This window comes from Equus przewalskii, chromosome 31, assembly GCF_037783145.1.
Source record: "Equus przewalskii isolate Varuska chromosome 31, EquPr2, whole genome shotgun sequence".
Lineage (NCBI taxonomy): Eukaryota > Metazoa > Chordata > Mammalia > Perissodactyla > Equidae > Equus > Equus przewalskii.
Window position 1 is genome coordinate 25,910,089 of NC_091861.1, and position 15,435 is coordinate 25,925,523.

General features: G+C 40.0%; 1 protein-coding gene across 7 annotated transcripts in view; it reads left to right on the top strand.

Moving 5' to 3' along the window:
* The window catches only part of NEK7 (NIMA related kinase 7), a 160,728-nt gene that overhangs the window by 18,228 nt on the left and 127,065 nt on the right, over nt 1-15,435 (top strand). The window contains exons 2-3 of one of the 7 annotated variants that reach the window (XM_070602453.1): nt 4,278-4,525; nt 5,334-5,430. The exons of 5 other annotated variants lie outside the window; for them this stretch is intronic. In XM_070602453.1, coding sequence (XP_070458554.1) covers nt 5,399-5,430 — 32 coding nt within the window. In that variant the 5' untranslated portion in view covers nt 4,278-4,525; nt 5,334-5,398. The remainder of the gene's footprint in view (nt 1-4,277; nt 4,526-5,333; nt 5,431-15,435) is intronic. One more of the 7 variants, XM_070602454.1, reaches the window with a different exon arrangement.

Genomic DNA, 15,435 nt, shown 5'->3' on the forward strand with positions numbered 1-15,435 from the left:
TCATCTTTTAAGGCACTGCTCGAATATTATACAGAAAATATGAAGAAATCGTCCTTCTGCTTCTTAAGGCCTTTAGTACTTCCTGACTGTCCCTGTGGTTCTGCTTGTCTTAGCTTCCTTCCTGGAATATAAACTTCTGGAAGATGTGAATCATGTCCTGTACATACTTGTGTTTCCTGCAGGACCTGGGACCATTCTTGTCAGAACTGGCCATTCAGGGAATGGCAGATGACTGCATCCCAGCAACTCTGTGGGGCAGAAGCTCTGGGCAGATCGTGGCACTGAGAGAATGTCCAGAGCAATTGAGCAGTTGCTTTCAGGGAAGTCTAGGGTGAATGCCAGGCACTTGTCCCCGCAAGGCCCATAGGCCCTAGTATGAGGGAGGTCTTACCATGTGGTACAGAAGAGGGTCTGATCTGCAAGTGTCACTGTCAGGCTATTGAGAGATCTAGTCTGAGACTCGGGCTTGGATTTGACTTCTGAATTTTAAGTTCTGAAAGATCTCAGAGTGGGGCAAGATGGGAATCAGAACTAGGAAAAATGAGTGTGGCAGACATGAATTTGGTGGGAATGGGGGGTGGGGGTGTAGGGTCAACACAGAGACCATTTGGTGGTTAGTATAAGTTGGAGGCTTGGGCAACAAGGAACAAAGTAAGAACTGAGTTCCTGGAATTAGGACGTGAGGCTAAAACAGGACCAGTCAGCTGAAATTGATTTGAAGCTGATTTACTGAACTGTTCGCTAGGTGTCCTTGTATTTCCCTTCCTTAGGGGTGGCCCTAAGTGGTCTGTAAAGGGGTAGGGAACTGCTCTGCCGGTAAAAGGCACTTACTATATATTTGCCAAATTAATTCCATTTAGACGTTCTAACGATCCCCTCATGGAGAAAATGTTGAGCTGAGTCAAAGAAAGAAATAACTAACTTAATACTTGAACTTATTCCTTTCTTAAGAATAATTGCTAATTCGAAATGATGGAAGATTGTCATTGGATTTGTGGCCATCAAATGCTGACATGGTGAAAGGTGGTTCTACTTCAAAACAGATAAATTTTGTTTAGTATCTTTTCATAGTTTTCACTGCCAGAAGTTTAAAAGAACAATCACAATGCCAATAATTATTTTAAAAAACGTTTAAAGTACTTAAAAAGGGCCTGTGCCAGATGGACCAAAGACAGATGTATGTTCATGAACTAATGAACACATAGGAAATTCACCTGGAAAGGTACCTGGAGATTGACCCTCTCCTCTCCTGTGGTATGATTGTAAAGAGTTACTTGTACCTTTCTGTTGTCAGATTTTGATTTTAATAGCAATAAAAGCTGTAGTGCTTTGAGATCTCTTTATTTGGTTCTTAGTTAATGGCCGATCAGGAGCTAGCGTCCAAGTAGAATCAAGATTATTATAAAAGGGACCTCAGATAGATTTGTTCAAAAATGTTTGGTCTATGAGCTGTATGAAGAAATTAAGTTTAGACTTGAAAATCCAGACTTCGGAGATAGTATAGTGTACTTTACCAACAAAAAGAGTTATTTATTTTTTTATCAACAGAACCCCCTTTAGTATCTTCTTTCCCCCTTTTAAAATTTAAGATTGAGTTAACCTTATTTATTTATCTATCAATGCATTTTTTTAAGAAATAGTCCCAACACCTACTCGCTTCTAGGCAGGTTTTTTTCTTGCTTAAAGTCCTTCAGTTATTGTCTTCAGAATAATTTCCAACCCTCAGTCTCTTAAAAATACAATTGGGCCCTTGGTTCTTGGCTCTGCTGCCTGCCGCGCTCCTGTCTTCCTGCACTGCGGTGGCTCCCTGGCTCTTCCATGCTTTGGTCAGGAATGGCCTCCTCTTTTTGGCCTGGTTAGCACCCACGCATTCTGTGAGACGCACCTCAGCTGTCTTCTCTGCAGGGTCCTGCCTGACCCGGCAGCCTGCTTAGGCACCTTCCTGTCAGCTCTTGTTAGCAGTTCCCTGTGACGGTGTCCGTCGGAATAGTGCTTCCTTATGTTGTACAGTATGTGTCCCCTGTGGACAACTTGAGGGACCGGAATTGCCCTTGTCCCTTTTGTATTCCTGGCAGCTAAGGTAGACACATTGGTTGTGCTGGAAAAAATGGCTTACGGAATGAGTTGGAGAAGATAGGAGAGATGAGGGGTCCAGGACAGCCCCCAGTGTTGGCAGGGGCGTCTGATAGATGAGGGTACCCTTCATCTCCAGTTCTAGCACCCTCCCTCTCCGCACTTTGAATAGCTGTGGCTCTTTATTGAAGTGGGATGAAAATAAAGAAATTAGAGACTCAACTTTCTTGCTGATTCTTAGGACATTTTATTTATGTCATGGTATTTGCTGCCTCTGGAGGCAGGGGTGTAGAGGTCTTTCACTAACCATAAAGAGGGATCATCTTTCCTTTTGGTGGAATATTTTCTCACTCGTTGGCGATTTTGACTGTCTTTGTAGTCTTTCGTAAGCAGGAGGAGTATGGTCATGAGTTAGGAAGAGCAAACTTAGTCCCAGTGTGGTTTTAGAAGTCTTCTCATATCTCTATACAAATATGCTTGCAGCTGGCCTTTACATGTCATTTTGGTGCTAAGATTGTCATCTAGGGCCTCCTGTGCATAGAACCTACAAATCTAATGAATATTGAAATGGTATAACTTCCTGTGCTTGGCTAGGGAAAGGGGGAGTTGAAATACTCTAAGATATAAGGGATTACAGGTTTTGCCTTTGTTATAGATAAAGTTCTCATAGTGTCTCATGGTGAAGAGCAAGGGAGAAGAAATATTAACCAGACCAGCTTAGAATTCAGAGTTCTACTGTTTAAGCAGCGAGTATAGAATAGCTTCCCCAATTCTCATTAAATCTACATTCATCAAAACTAACCAAGTTAAGAACAAACCACGGCTTCTTTGTGTGGTAGGGGGCAGGTGGCTCTCTCATGTCGAGTTTGGGATGCTGTGGGATACGTGAGTGACACTGTCTAACGGGCAGTTGATTATATGTAACTTGAATGTAACAGTGAAGTCTGGCCTGGGGTGGAGCTCTGATGTCCTGGGTATGGGAGGGGGTGATGGAGTACGCCTGGAAGCAGATGAGTCTGTCTGGGGAAAGTGTGTTAGGGGTCTTGTTCGTCCTGCTCACTTACAAGGGCAGTTGCATTAAAAGGCAAATAAATACTCAACGAATACTGGGAGACACTAAAAGTTAACTCGGGTATTGCTGCCTGACTTTAGCTCTAAGTATAATATGTAAGGTATTTTTTTGTGAGGACCCAAATAATACCATTTCCAGCCTTAATAAATCTGTGCTTTTATTTTTAAAATTTTTTTATTTTATGAGGAAGACTAGCCCTGAGCTAACATGTGTGGCAGTTTTCCTCTGTTTTTTGTGTATGGGACGCCTCCACAGCGTGGCTGATGAGTGGAGTAGGTCCATGCTCGGGATCTGAACCAGTGAACCTGGGCCCCTCAAGTGGAACATGGGGAACTTGAACCACTTGGCCACAAGGCCGACCCCCAATAAATCTGTGCTTTTAAAGCCTCTTACTGTATGCCATCTTTCTGAGATTTTATTCTTTAGTTACAGGAATACATTTTCATAGATTCAGAAGGTTTCTGAAAGCAGACTTTAATAGATATCAATTATATAGTTCCATTTGAGTGTCTGTAAGTCTATAGTCACTATTAATTAGATTTTTAGTTTTTTTGTGAATCCTTTTGTCTCATAAAATCCTAGATTGCTTCATCAGCATAACATTATGTTTGTTATTCCTGCTATTAATTTAAAATATTAATCCTTATGCTTTGGATAGTGTCTTCTTCGTAGCATCCTAGTTTCACATGATAAGTGTGCCAGAGAAAGCACATTTGTTTCTAGTCTCTGTGTGTGTTAGAAGACACACGCATGAAGTTTGGCATGATCCTGAGGCCCGTGCGTGAAGGAGCAGGAGAGGGATGGCAGGATGGTGCAGGTCGGGACTGAAATCCTTTGGCAGAGTTCGGTGAGAAAGTTTGCTTAGCCGCTGCCTTGGTTAGCTCTGCACGGTCCATTCAAAGACTAGTTCAGTTCTAGGATGTCAAGAAGAATGTAACAGCAATTGAATTGAGTTTCTCAGAAGGTACATTTTAAATCAAAGTGTAACCTAATTTATCTTGTTAAGTAAGTAGGTTGAAAAATCTTTCTATTAAAAGATAGAACAGTTTTGTGTAACTGTGAGCCAGTGGCTTCTACATACTTGCTTTTTTCCCCTCTTTTCTTAATTTCCTCTTTTTCCCTCCCCCCCCAGGAAGATTTGCCTTGAGCTAACATCTGTGCCAGCCTTCCTCTATTTTGTATATGGGTCGCTGCCACAGTGTGGCCACTGACCAGTGGTGTAAGTCCCCTCCTGGGAACTGAACCCGGGCCGCCAAAGTGGAGCACACCACACTTAACCGCTGGGCCACCAGGGCTGGCCCTTAATTTCCTCTTAATTTGAACTTGCGTTGGAAGTCTGTGCACAGTGACAAAAGAGATGAAGCAAACGCAGAGATCCAGGTATTATTCCTCTTTCTTCTTTTGAGGGGCGAGGACGGGCAGGAGGAGGGAGAAGGCAGGGGTTTTTGCGGAAGTAAAGTAAAACTCTTAGATGTGTTTTGTTAAACATTGATTATGTCCTGCTAACCTAATTCTCCCTTAAATAGACCCTGTTGTTGTGACTAACTCAGATCTTGAGGCTGTGGTGAGGACCTGGTAAAGGTGGATGCAGAAGTTCCCTGGAGGGGACCCCAGGAAACCTGAGCTGGGGAGATTGCTTTACTACTTAGCTCCAGGCCCCCGTTTCCGTGTCTAGTTTTTAGGAGCATCAAAGGAAGGAATTGATAGGAAATCTTGTAGAACTACTTTGTGGTTTACTGTAAACCGTAGCATGTAAAGAAAAGAGGGTTTTGGGAGTCGAATCATCACTGCATAGAGCAGTGTCTGTAATAGAGTAGGTGTGCACAGCGAAGGAAGAAACGGAGCAGGTTTCTTTACAGGGGTAAAATCTAAAATCATGTGTTAAATAGAGATTTAAATGAGAAGTGTTAATTTTTTTGTGATGATTTTTGGTTAGTGAGTACTTGTTACAAGACCAAAGGCTGTTAAGACAATGACCTTATAATAAATAATTCATGCAAATGAAAGTATTTCCAGCTACTAGCCTCTATTCCATAGGGCCTTATCAGCTTTGTTATGAAAGAATCCACTAGTCTGCACTATTTGGTACAAGGAATTCAGTAGGGTGTTTTTTTATAGTGAAGTTTGGAAGTGGGTCCAAGCTCTTTATCTTAGCTCCTTACGGATGTCCGATGTCCGTCTTTTGCAGCGGATGGTGCCGTTTGGTTAGCAGGCATTTTCTGGTGTTACAGCGGAGTGGCTGGCTTAGTAATCATGTCCTTCTGCCAGGCTTTAGTTGTTGCCAGGTGAGTAACCGAATGACGTGGCGGGAGTATAAGGGAAACTGTGTTTGTAACAGCCGTCTCTGCCCGCCATTCCCCTAAACAACTAGAAAGTCTACCCAAAGCTTTTTGGACACTCTTCTTGGAAAGGGCTACATAGGGATTACTTGTCGTTTAGGGAAATTCTTTTAAGCAGAAGAAATATTACTGTCTTGCATTTGAGTACCACTTAACACTTTTGAGCGGGATTGATACTTCATTCTTCCAGGTATTTGTGTGCAGTAGGAAGCGCCTGTCCTTGTTATTCAGAGATCACAGGGATTCGAGACCTTGCTCTGTCATCGGATGCTCCGTGCTCCTTATGAACTTTCTTTCAGAGGGAGGTGAGCGGGACTCAGGAGCGTGGCTTGTCTTTAGTCATTCAGAAGTAGATGCTCTTGTGAATTTGAACTAATCAGGTCCTGATGGTTAGACCTGTGTTCTTTATAACTCCTTGTTTTCTAAATTTGATTATTCAACAAGTATTTATTGGATCTTAATATGTACTGGAGGTAAAAAAAAAAAAATGAGGAGGAAACTGCTTTTGCCCTTAATTCGTAGTTGCTAGTGTGGTAAATGGGCAGGACCTCAGATGGACAGATAACTGATTCCTTAAAACACGCTAAGACAAATACACAGAGAGGTGTTTTACAAAGGGCTACCTGAGCACAGAGCAAGGTTGGCTGGGCAGACTGGCTGGGAAGCTATTTCATAAGTTGTGGCACAGCCTGTGTCAGAGGCACATGGGCATGAAATAGCATGGCATTTGGAGGAAGTGCAAGTGGCTCATTAAGGTCAGAGCATAGGATTTATAAGGGGGAAAGTGCTGGCAAATAAAGAGCAAGGCTAAGAAAAGTGGGTTTCATTCCTTAGAGGGTTTTAGGCAGGAGTTTGACCTAATTAGATTTTCATTTTAGATAGATCATTATGGTGAGTATGTATAGAGTAGGAATTATATCCAGAGTTGGGAAGAGCAATTAATAGGTTATAATAGCAGCAAGAATCATGAGAGTCTGAGATAAGCAGAGAGATGTGTGGGAGGTAGAATTAATAGGAGTTGGGGACTTACATGGAGGTGAGGGAGTCAAAGGGTCTGGGATGACCTAGGAACTGTGTGGGATGACGGGGTTGCAGTGCCATTCACTAGGAATGGCAATACGGAGTAGAAGGGGTTTGAGGTGTTCAAGATTGTAGACATGTGTGTTTTGCCTGTCAGGCAGAGAGATCCAGGGGAGCTCGAAATGAGGTTCTGGAGCTCCCGGTTCATAGATCATCAGTATGTAGGAGGCAGGAATGTGCCAGCTGAAAATGAGGTTCTGGAGTTCCCGGTTCATAGATCATCAGTATGTAGGAGGCAGGAATGTGCCAGCTGAAAATGCATGGTTATTGATTTGAATAATCAAGGGACTCACCATTCAAGGCAACCTGAATGAGAGGGTGAGTAGAATCCCTTATTGATCACACAGCAAAGGTGTGTTTGTGTGCAAATGAAAGAAGCAGATAGAACAGTTTCCTCACCACGCCCTTTGTGGAGCTGATTCAGGCTGCCAGCTTGATGTAGTTCTGGCAGGGCCTCAATTAAGTAATGGTGAGTACTTAACAGTGCTTACCCAGTTATTGATGAAAGTAAGTCATTGGAACTAGGATCTTCATCCAAGAAACTGGAAGGGATCAAAATGTTCTCTTTAGTATCACAAAATGCCGGAAGGAATGGAACAGTCACTTCAGAGTTCTGCAGAGAACAAAACAAAGGTTTGTGGCTAAAAAATTGTGTATACAGCCAAGTTACTGCTCATTTGTGATGAAAATGGAATGGTATGTTTACATTTTCAAGGGTTAGAGAAAATGTATCACATGTGTGCTCTTTAAAAAAAATTACTTGAACACGTACTATAGGAGAAAAATCTAAATTAAGAGTTTGGGAAAGGACGTCTTTGTACAAAAGCACTGGGAATAATAAGCCTTGAAACAAATTAAATGTAGAAGCAAAACTAAACAGTTGTTATATACGATTGGAAATAGTGCAAAAGGCTGGAAGTAACTTAGAAAGATAGATTATGGTTATAAAGTCTATAATATAAGAACTTGGGGATGAAGCATTAGGGGAGAGTAATGGCCTGATCTGGCCTTGGCTCACCTGATCGGATTGTGTATCATGAGGTGGATTTCATTTTTCCTTTGATCATCAGCCAAAAACTGGTTAAAGGAAGACAAAAAAACTTGGAAGTCACCATTAGTAGAATTTAAAATAGGAGAGGATATATGTTTGTTTTCTAAATAGCTGGACAAGATTGAAGATTACGGCAAGAGATGAAAAAATAAACAGCAAGGAAACAAACAGCAAGATTATAGAAGACAAGTATCAATAGAACAATTTACATACAGGGTATTAAATTTCCCTTTTAAAAGACTGACTCAGACTGAGAAAACAATCCTCAGCTACGTGCTGCTTTCAAAAGATATGCCCAGAACAAATAAACCTAGAAAGGTTAAACATAAAAAGGTGGACCAAGATTTATAAGGAAAACATAACAGAAAAGACAGAAGGGTAAGAGTGTGAATTCCAAAGTAGAATTTAATAAAGAAAACCACTAAATAAGATAAAGAACAGTTTTTTAAATTGACTCAAGATGTAGTAACTGATAGACCAACACCTATGGGAGATAAAGGTGTATGAACTGCCTTCACAACAGACTTCTAGGCCCAATTTTTAAATTCTTTTTAAAATTAAATGAATGGGAATCTTCCATTTCGTGCTCTTGAGTTAGTATAGTCTGAATACCAAAAATTGGACAAAAGGAGAACATTTAGATCAAATATTGATGAAACCACATTCAGCGAATTCCCAGCGTTCCCCAAGATAGTAATAAAAGTTCTGCGGGAGAGTTCTGTGGCTAGACATGTTTGGAAGAGTGTGCCCACGGTCCTGGTTAGGACGGTCACCGTCCCCTAAGAAAGCACATTAAGATCCCTGAGAAGTCTAGCCCAGGATTTGGTCAGCCCGGTATTTTGTAGATTCGTTTGACCGTGGACCCCTCTTTCTTTCTCTCTTTTTTTTTTTTGGTCGTAGAATACCAGTTCACAACTCTGGGTTGTGTTTTAAGGAGTAGAGCTTGGGGAACACTTATGAGTATTGGTGCACAAATCTGTAGTGAAATAAAGACTCATGGGACACTTAGAGAGTCATTAATCATGACCAAGGAAGGTTTGTCCTGAGCATATAAAGATGGTTTGATAGAAAAGTTCTAGTTATATGACTCATTACCTTATTTGGTTCAGTAAGAAAACTTGGATGATAAGCTTAGTACAGCAGAAGAGCGTCTGATAGCATCTGATAGCTCTTCCTCCCTTTTTTTTTTAATTAAAAAAAGCCTCTTAGGTAATTGGGAATATCATTTGATATGGAATATAGTCAATATCGTAACTTATTGCAATTCCGTAGAAGTTTGTCCCTATTACTTCTTATCTGCTGTATTTTAAGCTCTTTAAGGGTAGGAAATAAGTGAATTTTTATGTGTTTTGTGACCCATTCTAATATAAGACCTTACATTTTAGGCATTCTGTGACTGTTAAGTGAAAACATATATTTGGAAGCATATCCTTATGTAATTTTTAGATTAAAATGGATTTTAGAAAAAAAATGATTTTTCCTTTGTGTAAAATATTTTTTTAAGTGTAGAACATACATGATTTTTCGAAACTGAAATGGATACTCTTCAGGATGGGCCTTTATGTTTCCTTCACTCATTTATCCAGTAAGCTTTGAATTCTTAAGATGAATTTAAGTTGGTCTAACAGTTAAGTGACAGGGAATTTATAAAGATTCTTGAACAGTGAAGGAATATTATAAATACTATTTTTAAAAAGATTATTCTTTTTTATGGCTGAATAATATTCCATTGTGTGTGTACGTGTGTGTATATATATGTGTGTGTGTGTATGTGTGTGTATATATACACACACATACACACATACATACATTTTCTTTATCCATTCGTCCATCGATGGATATCGATTGTTTCTGTGTCTTGGCTGTTGTGAATAATGGTGCTATGACCGTCGGGTACAGGTATGTTTTCGAGTTAATGTTTTTGTTTCTTTTGGATATTTTGCCAGAAGTGGAATCGCTGGATCATGTGGTAGTTCTATTTTAATTGTTTGAGGATCTTCCATACTGTTTTCCGTGGGGGCTGTACCAATTTACATGCCCACCACAGTGCACAGGGTTTCCCTTTTCTCTGCATCCTTGCCAACTCTTGTTATCTCTTGTCTTTTTGATGATGGCCATTTTAACAGGTATAAGGTGATATCTCCTTGTGGTTTTGATTTCCATTTGTGACAACGTGGATCAACCCTTTAAGACATTATGCTAAGTGAAGTCAGTCAGACAAAGACAAATACTGTATGATGTCACTTATATGTGGAATCTAAAAAAAACCAAAAACAAAACCCTCAAGCTTATAGAAAAAGAAATCAGACTTGTAATTACTGCAGGCACAGGGGAGAGGGAGGAGGAATTGGAAGAAGGTGGTCGAAAGGTACACACTTGCAGTTGTAAGATAAATAAGTACTAGAGATGTAATGTACACCACGGCGACTGTAGCTAATACTGCTGTGTGGTATGGACGAGAGCTGTTACGAGAGTAAATCCCAAGGGGTTCTCATCACAAAGAAAAGATTTTTTTCTTCTTCTTTCTTTTCTTTTTATTATATCTATTTGAGATGGTGGATGTTAGCTGAATCTGTTGTGGTCATTGTTTCACAATATATTTCACAATGTATGTAAATAAGATCATCATGCTGTACACCTGAGACTTGTACAGTGATGTATGTCAAGTATTTCTCAATAAAATGGGGAGAAAAAAAGTATTATCCTGGCCAGAAGGATTATTCTTATATAAAGCAAGATGCATAAAGAGGACTCCTATAATGGCACAAGTGTTCATGTAGGAAAATCAAGGGATTTTAGGACCTGTGGCTGGCTCAGAACTCTCCAGGATGTGGTTGGATTTTGAGCTAAACACAGTTTTCCTATGGCCCTGAGGACTGCCTTGCAGTCCATGAAACCCTAGCCCTGAACTGTGGCTTACAGAGCTTGAGAAAATTTTGTTTATATGCAGATTTCTGCAGTCTTTCAATTTCCAGGAAGAAGCTGCAGTTATACAGGGCTCAGCATGTGTGTGAGTGTGTGTGTGTGTGTGTGTAAACACACACAAAATAGGCAAGACTTAATACTAGTTTATACGAGTCAGGAAACCTATGAGTTCTATTATTTTCGTCTTGTATAATCTTGGATAAGTCATAAAACTTCTCTCTTTTTAGTTTTCTCTTCTATAATCTGGAAGTTATTTCCCACTCGCTCCACTGTGATGTTTTGAGAAGATACCTGTGGAAACTTTTGGAAAAAATAAAAACTCTAACATGTCAGTAAAGCATACTGATACTCATTTTGGTGGAAGAGTGCATACAAACATAGAATTTGGAAATCCTAAAACTCATGGCATAGGGAAACTTGAAGGTCTTTTTTTCCTTGTTTCTTTTGGGTTTTCAGTTAAAATTAAGCATGCAATTTTAACTAATATTTAAAAGCCTTTGCTTTACAGGGAGAAAATTAATAATTCAGTTGCATTGCAATTCAGAATCTGTGTTTGTGTTGCTAACATTTTGTTACTTATTCTAAAGCAATTCAGGGTGTACACTGAAAGCTGTAGTTTTAACAGTGTAGCTAGATGAAAATATGACAAAAGAGGTTTGAATGAGGTTTCTTTTCTAACAGTTTGCCTGAGGAATGTGCAGGCTTTTCTTCACTTGACAGATGGTCTGGGAAGGGCATTGAGAAAGCAAATTGACTTCCTAAGCTTGCGTTTGCTGGATGGTGACAGAGTCAGGGCTAGAATTCATAATTTTTATTGTTATTGAACACATTTTCCCCCTTTGGGTACAGCATTTTCTTGCTGATAATTATGACCTTGTAATAGTTTTTGATATTTATCATAGTCTTTTAAGAAGATAGTTGAATGATGTGTGGTTTTTACTTGTTTAATTGAATAATCACAATGAGAACCTACATGGAATATTCTCAATAAGAGGATATATAATTTTTTCTTTGAGAAAAAAATTCTCAGGCTTATTAAATAAATTATGTTCACATAGTCATTTACTAAAAATAGAAGTGTGAATAAGTAATGGGCTTATAGCTCGCATGTTTTTCAATGTTGATTTATAATAGGAAATACTGTATAAAATACTTCATGAAATGTTGCTCTAAGTATGCATTCATAGAATGATTGACTTCTTTTTTAATGTAAGAGAAGTATCTATATGGAAATGGGTAAAAGGGGATAAGTTATGAAATTGAAAATGTCACCTATTTTATAGAGTTCTCCCATTAACTTTGAACATGTGATAGTTCCCATGGTACTCTGACAAGATAAATAATTATATATTGGAATCTTAGGGCATCGCATCGTCTTTAAATAGTTCAGAAAACAACAACAAATCCAGAAGCATTAACTTAGTTTTTTCATGATGTCAGCCATATGCTAAGCTATTCTAAGCAAATCAAAACTTTTTCCTTCTTGGTGTTTTAGACTTCAGATTCATTTAACCTGACTTTTCCAATAGTGCTCTCTTCCATGAAGATTTTTATTGAGATCTCTTAGGAGTTAATCATACACCATCAGTGGGGCCCTGCTCTGGGGAGGTAACTAATCTAGAGCACCCTGGAGTCCCGTGTTTGGAGCTGCTCCACTTGAATCAAAATGTCAGTAAACTCTGGGGCCTGGCCTGGTGGCATAGTGGTTAAGTTCACATGCTCTGCTTCAGTGGCCCGGGGTTCATGGGTTGGGATCCCGGGTGCTGACCTACACACCACTCACCAAGCCATGCTGTGTTGGCACCCCACGTCCAAAATAGAGAAAAATTGGCACAGGTGTTAGCCCAGGGCCAGTCTCCCTCACCAAGAAAAAAAAAAGTGAGTAAACTCTTAATTTCGACAATATGGCTTACTTATTTATTTCAGAAGAAGTTAGAATTGTGTGGACTTTTAAGACTGGAAAGGACTTTGGAGATCATGTAATCTAATACATTCGTTTCGTATTTGAGGTGACTGAGGCGTGTGTTACCGATGTTACAAAGAAAGTTCTTTGTGAAAATGGGTTAAGACTTGTATCCTCAGTATCATATCCCAGTGCTTATTTGTGTTTGTAAAAATCTCCTCGATAAAGTTACCGAAGAAGTAAACAACAAAAATAAAGTTCTAAACTTGTAGAATTGTATGACTCCTAAGTTTTGTTCAGTGCCAGAACAGAAAAAATGATTATTTGAAAAATTCCACCTAGATGTTAGACTAATCCGCAAATTGAGTTTAAAATATATTTTATCGTTTAACAGCATAAAGCAAATCACTTCCTTAAAAATGGTACGTCAAAGGGTAAATGTTTGAATTGGAGACCTCATAAAACTTTGTCAATTAATGAAATAATTGCATTTGTTAGGTACCAGGTTTTATGTTTTAATACAAACAAATGATAAAACATGTAATTTTAAAATGCTTTATAGGTTTGACATATTAACAAACAATGTGGGTGGGTGTTCTTCAGCTTTACTTCTTTTTGATGGAAACAAAGTGAAATAATCAAAAGATAGGCAACAGGGAGAAGTCAGTAGAAGGGTGTCAGAATAATCAACTTCTAAATAGTTGACTATAATGCACATTTTTTTTTTTTTAAAGATTTTATTTTTTTATTTTTTCCTTTTTCTCCCCAAAGCCCCCCAGTACATAGTTGTATATTCTTCGTTGTGGGTCCTTCTAGTTGTAGCATGTGGGACGCTGCCTCAGCGTGGTTTGATGAGCAGTGCCATGTCTGTGCCCAGGATTCGAACCAACGAAACACTGGGCCGCCTGCAGCGGAGCGCACAGACTTAACCACTCGGCCACGGGGCCAGCCCCTATAATGCACATTTTTTACTGCAAATCTGTAAATCCCAGAAGAATTAGAGATGTGCGTAGTCTGATGGTCAGTTTTCAGTTGGGGAGGTGTTTTTTGTTGTTAGTGCCGTTGACTGGATTCCGACTCCTAGGACCCTGTGTCCAACAGCGTGGAGCGCTGCCTGGGCTTTCTGTGCCATCCTCTCCCCTTCAGGCACTCCATCAGACAGTGCTCCGCCGCTCTTCTTAGGGTTTTCATGGCCAATTTTTCAGAGATGGGTGGCCAGGCCTTTCTTCCTAGTCTGCCTTAGTCTGGAAGCTCCGCTGAAACCTGTCCACCGTGGGTGACCCTGCTGGTATTTGAAATCCCAGTGGCATCGCTTTCAGTATCACGGCCACATGCAGCTGCCACAGTGTGACAGTTGACAGACGGGTGGTGTGGTTCCTTGACCGGGACACGAACCCAGGCCGTGATGCTGAGAGCGCCGGGTCTTAACTGCTAGGCCTCCAGGGCTGGCTGGCGTGTTCTTGGACATACATAATAGTAGTTTCACCATTCTGGATTTTTCTCTTTTGTTTAAATAATATATGAAATAATAAGTAGGTTTGTTTGGCTTCTCTTTCTAAGTGGACAAGGTTGTTTTAATCTGTTAGACTTTGAACTGGAAAGAAAGAGAGAATGGCGGTGAATAAGTGGGTGTGTGAGAGGTTTGTGTGTGCTGCTTTCGTCCTACAGCCCAGGATTATGATCGTGAATTAAGATGAGGCTGGTTTTTCTGGTTGGTATTCTTGCTGCCAGGCCCGTGGCTTTGATTCTATATGTATTACAAGTAATTAAGTAATCTAGAAAAAAACAGTGCAGGGATTTTAGGGTTATATTTTGGAAATATTCCTTCTTTTTCAAGATTTTAGAAACTGTTACTTTTAAACTCTTTGCTCTTTGTTCCAGGCTAACTATCTGTTTATGGACTTTCACATGCTTTAATGTTTCAATAAAATATAATCCAATTTATAATCAACAGTTATTTATTGTACCTTGTGAAGTGTATTGTGGAAAAAGAGCTGTGCCAGACATAATGGGAGATTAAGAGGAATCTGCTACAGTCTTTGTTGTCAAGGACTTCATAATCCTGACTGACAGTGTGGTTAATAATACAAGGAAGGCCCTTGGAGCCTCGGGAGTATAGCCTGGTGTAGGACTGCACAGGGCCATCACTGGGTGGGGAGGTCTCTCTGGTTTGAACGGGCTCCATGAAGGTCCCATGGGAGCGTAGGGCTTTGTGCTGGGCTGTGAGCGGAAGCCATTGCGGTGGGTGAAATCAGGATTTCTAAAGCTCAAGAAGGCGCTAGTTTGGCAGAAACAGTGGGACATGAGGCTCTGATTCATTCTCTTTATAGCTTCCAAAGTGGTGTTTGTAAAATGAAAAACCAACTCTCTGACTCCCCGTCTGGGAACCAGTCTTTGGAGGTTGCACCCAATAGCCTGAAACTTGGAGACTTTTCTTGCGTCTTCCCTTGGCTGTGTGTCTGGCAGATGCTTCTGAATAGTTCTTCACCAGGCTGTGAGCTCCTTAATGGAAAGGTCCATTTGTTGTTCCTCTCTTTATCCTTAGTCCCTGCCTGCTTCGAAGAAGGTATTCAGTACATTTCTCTGATAATGATTCCAGGCTAAGGAATTTGGACTTTATTCTAAAGATGGTGGAGAACAATGAGAAATTTTTAAACAAAAGAATGCTGTAGTGGAAGGTATTCTAGGATGATTAATTTAATTGCAGTGAATTGATTATTGTGAATGCTAGCCATCTAAACATTATGCTCTGAAATACTACCAACTTGAGTAAATTAACATTGGTAGTTAATGTCATCGCAGACTTGCGTGGTGGTCAGTTCATGGAGCAAAGGTTCAAATCCCACCTGCTTTTTTTTTTTTTAAACTCTAAATTAATGTTAGAGTCAATTTCAACCACTGTTTCTAAGTTCGCTAAGACAGCAGGAGTAGGTAGGTGTTGTCATTCATTCATCAAATATTCGAGTGTCTACTGGGCACCTGTTGTTTTTTC